This window comes from Perissodus microlepis, chromosome 4, assembly GCF_051167445.1.
Source record: "Perissodus microlepis isolate ML-2025 ecotype Zambia chromosome 4, ASM5116744v1, whole genome shotgun sequence".
In the NCBI taxonomy this organism is placed as follows: domain Eukaryota; kingdom Metazoa; phylum Chordata; class Actinopteri; order Cichliformes; family Cichlidae; genus Perissodus; species Perissodus microlepis.
In genome coordinates, this window is record NC_140464.1 from 31,366,235 (window position 1) to 31,371,228 (window position 4,994).

General features: G+C 45.0%; 1 protein-coding gene across 1 annotated transcript; it reads left to right on the forward strand.

Annotated features, from left to right (window-relative positions):
- Nucleotides 1-2,832: 2,832 nt before the first annotated feature.
- Nucleotides 2,833-4,290, forward strand: LOC146389290 (uncharacterized). Its single transcript, XM_084924733.1, has 4 exons — nt 2,833-2,962; nt 3,100-3,351; nt 3,843-3,860; nt 4,031-4,290. Exons 1-4 carry the CDS (start codon nt 2,833-2,835, stop codon nt 4,288-4,290), a joined length of 660 nt encoding a protein of 219 aa, XP_084780859.1.
- Nucleotides 4,291-4,994: the final 704 nt, after the last annotated feature.

Consider the following 4,994-nt stretch of genomic DNA (forward strand, 5'->3'; position numbering starts at 1 on the left):
CCGCCCTCTGTTTGGACTTCAGACACTCCTTGCCTCCTCCTCATCCATGCTCCCCCTACATCGTTCTCAAGAGCCTCGCTAGCGTACCCTTATGTCTGCGGAGGGCGGGTTACCTGAACACAGCCTTCCGTTTAGACCTCAGACCCTCAGTGTCTCCTCATCCTCCTTTCCCTTTTTTAAAACATTTTCCTCGCTCTCACGCGCCTCGCTGGCGAGCCCTTAGCTTTGGGGAGGGTGGGTTTCGCGAACCCAGTACCTCCTACACACACACACACACACACACACACACACACACGCGCACACACACACACACATACAGGAGGCAGTGAGGAGTAGAAGGAGGTTGTTGCTACGCCTGCGTCACGAAACCAGGGCTCATTGTGTGTGCGCCCGAGCAGCTACGGGGGAAACACATGGGACAACCGACCAGTTTGGGGCCATGGTTTATTCAACGTGTATTTTCAGTGTGGTTTAACTCGCTAATCTGATCTGAAATACTTTCCTTGAATGTGCCTTAATTTCACCTCTTTTTTCTTTCTTCTTTTCGTAGCTTACTGAAAATGTTGGCGACCAAAGGCCGGATCCAGGGATGTGTGCTGCTTGTGCTACTGGCGTTATGTGGGCAAACTGCTCGCTGTCAACATCGATACAAAGGTAAAGTGCAATCCCAGGGTTGTGTGCTGCTTGTGGTACTCGCTTTATGTGGACAAACTGCTTGCTGTCAACATCAATACAAAGATAACAAAAGAATAGCCTAGTGTAACGTAGTGTTTTATGTTTTTTTTTTTCTAGAATGATTCAAATGTTACCATCATTTCCCCAACCCCGCAGGCTCTGCGACCCGTGAAGAACTGAGACTCCTTCTGGTCGGTAAAACAGGATCGGGAAAGAATGCATCCGGAAACACCATCCTGGGGGATGCGAACGCTTTCAAAGAAGACGTTTCGCCTGAGTCTGTCATCGACGGCTGTCTCAGAAAAGAGGCAGAGGGCGAAGACGGAAGAAATATCGCTGTGATCGACACTCTGGGCTGTGAAGTAGTCAGACTCGAACGTCAAGGAAGGTGGTAGGGAAGCAGACTCTGCAGACATTTTAGGTTTCCAAGGTGAGCAATTTATTTACAGTGAACTTACTTTAATGTAACTTAACAAAACTTCCTCCCCAAATAAACTCTATTACCAAAACATGGATCTGGTGACACAGCTCACCTCTCCTCTCTCCTGCAACTGGTAGAGACTGGCTTTAAATAGGGCCATCAATTTTCCTCCAATTGCCCAGCCAGTACCATTCACTCAACTGAGGGATCTAAAACTCTACACAGATTATCTAAAAACACAAAACCTCTACACACTTCTAATATGCACATTTACACAACTAAATGGCAGTATTAACAAAAGGAAAAACATTCAACAAATCCCTTTAAACCTTAACACAAACAAAAGGAAGCATCTCTATGGACAAAGAAACCCCTCCACTTGGTTTGACCTGATGATGTCATCATCAGGACTTTAAAATGAGGAAATGCCAGGCGGGCGTTTCCCCACACCTGACCCTTATGAAGACTGAAAAGACAAACAAAGTAAGTATGAACAAATGACTTAATCTGTAACATAATAAAATATAAAGAAACATAACTTAGTATTTGTCTTAATTTGCAGAATGTTTGATTTGCCGGCAACAAAACGCTTCCACAAACAAACCCGGGATAGTGAGTGAAGCAATGTTACTTGACAAATAGCAAATCATAGCAAATACATAGAAACGGAATAATGTGTAAAATGTGCAAAAAAAAAAAGGTAAACACATATTGGACAAATGGAGAGAATTACAACTGCTCCTCCACTTTGTCACACTCCCCCCCCCTTAAGGCACTCACTCCTCCATGGAACGGGACAGAAAATCGGCCACCACATTCTCAGTTTTTTGACTGTTCCCACTCTCCGTCCTACCCACTATTACTGGGGCTAATTGTTTGGGACTTGCATAGTTCTTTAGTGGCCGACGGGCTGCAAGAAAAGCGTCAGCCAGCTCTGCTGCTTGCTTAGACGTGGTTGGGTTATGCTCCTTTATCCACGTGCGCAGTTCAGGATTGAGAACTCTCAGGAACTGCTCTAAAACAATGACATCACCAATTTCATCTTTGGACTTTTCTCTTGGAACTATCCACTTATCATACAGTTCTTTCAAGCGTGTCCTTAACTCTTTAGGTGTCTCGCCATCGCCCAACGTAGTGGAGCGAAATCGGAGTCTGTAAGTCTCTGCACATATTTCAAACTTTTCAAGAACAGCTTTCTTCACCTTTACATAGTCCATAATTTCATCAATGTCCATGGCTACAAAAGCAGCTTGTGCCTTACCAGTGAGAAGTGGAGCAAGATGTAATGCCCAATCCTCGAGTGGCCACTGGCACCCGCTTGCGATCCTCTCAAAAGTTGTTAGGTAATGCTCAATGTCTTCGTCCTCGTTATAACGGTGTGTTCACACCGAACGCGATAGAGGCGACCAGAGCGTCAGGTTTACATGTAAAGTCAATGGAAAGGCGCGATGACCCGCGATTGCGGCTCCCGCGAAAATTTGGAAGCAGATTTGCGTTGCCAAAACGCACGTCAGTCTAGCGCGTTTCAGGCGTTTGACTTGCGAAAAAAAACCACGCGCGTGAGTTTTTGTGTTGCATTTTGTGCATACGCGCGTTACGCGTCTACCGCTCGAGTTGGAAAAATCTGAACTCCAGCGTCAAATCGCGCCGCGACAACCAATCAGGAGCCTGGTGACGTGGCTCTGACCTAGGTCAAAGGGGCAGATCCAGCCAAAGCCCTTCATTCTTCATTCAGTATGGAGGAAAAGCTCATCAGTGCCGTGGCTAATCACCCCGAGCTATATGATGCTAGCTACTACTTCTACCGAGACAGGAATAAAAAGGACCTAGCTTGGAGACACATAAGTGAGGAGATCGGGCAACCTGGTAAGTTCATTCCTCCTTCTTTTTAATTTTCAGACCCGATGAAGCCGCGCAAAAGCTAGCAAGCCCGCCTACTGTCCCGCGATTTTCCCACTGATGTACAAATACCTTTCCGCTAACAAGATAATGCGTTTATTCAGAGGACATCTGCAGGAGAAAGTGGAAGAGCCTCAGGGACACGTATAATAAGGAGAAGAGGACAGAGAAGGAGAAGAGGAGTGGGTCTGCAGCAGGTTCGGGGAAGAGATGGAAGTTCTTCGCGGTCATGGGGTTTCTGGACCCCTTCCTCACCCCGCGGGAGACAAGCGGCAATATGGTGCGGACCGTGGAGAACGTCTCCCCCGAGGACCAGGGACAGCCCGAAGAGGCAGCAGGGGAGTGTCAGTCAGAAGGTATGTTTACAATGAATTAATGTAGGCAGTTAATTTATGCGTGCTGTCATACAGGAATATATTTTGTTTATTAATAAACAGTATACAGTAGTCCCGCTGTTCATCCGTCACTGCCTCGCCTTTTCGCTGATTTTTTTTATTGCACCGTACAGCTTTCAACAATGCGCATTGCATTCTGCAGCCCAAATGACAAATCTCCTCCGTGTTGTGTCTCCTGCGCTTGCCAAACTTATCATGTTTGGTTTTGATAACCATCACGTCCAATAGAAAAAAACAGCACAAAAACACTCTTAACTATGACCCTCATTCGGAAATAGACACCTGCACCGCGAGGGAAAAAGGCGCACGAAAGTGGCGCCGCAGACGGAGAAAAACCGCGGCATAATACTTTTACGTTTTAAAATCGACAAAGGTTTGCACTTTGAGAATCAACTTGTGAGAACTGTGACTACTGTTCATGTGCTGCAATAAATGAGAGACCACTGTATATACTGCTGCTGCACCCACAGGTATGAACATCAAGCACTGATAGCTTTTTACTTGCTTGAATCCCCTTGTGATCACCTTTACTAAATATCTACAACCAATCTGTTCATATCCTGGTTTTTTTCAATTTTGAAAATGAAAATCTAGTAGCAGCCTTCTCATTACTTTGTGTTGTTTTTGCTGTGTTTTACAGGCCCACAGAGGAGGACAGCTCGAAGGCGGGCGAGGGACGGGTCCCAGGACGGTCCGTCGGCGGTGGAGCTGGCCATCCTGGAGTCCCTAAAGAGGCCACGCCCGTCTCCAACAGAATATTTTCTCCTCAGCCTTGTTCCTGCTCTGGAGAGCATGCCGCCTCAGACACGAGAATTCGTGAAATTTCAAATTCATAAATTAGCTTTTGAAAGCAGCACAGCTGTGTTAAATTTGGGAACATTGGACCCTAATGATCAGTAGTTTTCTGATGAGGCAGCAATTTCCCTCCAATTGCCCAGCCAGTACCACTCACTCAACTGAGGGATCTAAAACTCTACACAGATGATCTAAAAACACAAAACCTCTACACACTTCTAATATGCACATTTACACAACTAAATGGCAGTATTAACAAAAGGAAAAACATTCAACAAATCCCTTTAAACCTTAACACAAACAAAAGGAAGCATCTCTATGGACAAAGAAACCCCTCCACTTGGTTTGACCTGATGATGTCATCATCAGGACTTTAAAATGAGGAAATGCCAGGCGGGCGTTTCCCCACACCTGACCCTTATGAAGACTGAAAAGACAAACAAAGTAAGTATGAACAAATGACTTAATCTGTAACATAATAAAATATAAAGAAACATAACTTAGTATTTGTCTTAATTTGCAGAATGTTTGATTTGCCGGCAACAAAACGCTTCCACAAACAAACCCGGGATAGTGAGTGAAGCAATGTTACTTGACAAATAGCAAATCATAGCAAATACATAGAAACAGAATAATGTGTAAAATGTGCAAAAAAAAAAAGGTAAACACATATGGGACAAATGGAGAGAATTACAACTGCTCCTCCACTTTGTCACAGGGCTGTCTTTTGGATGAAATAGATGAAATGGTGGATTTCAATGGAGGAAACCACTACACCAACGAGATGTATAAGGCGGCCCAGAAGAAAC

Bases quoted from the DNA above. Each gene is read 5' to 3' on its own strand.
- LOC146389290 (XM_084924733.1), top strand. From the start codon at position 2,833: ATGGAGGAAAAGCTCATCAGTGCCGTGGCTAATCACCCCGAGCTATAT. The intron at 2,963-3,099 runs GTAAGTTCATTC...GCGTTTATTCAG, and splicing joins TGAGGAGATCGGGCAACCTG to AGGACATCTGCAGGAGAAAG.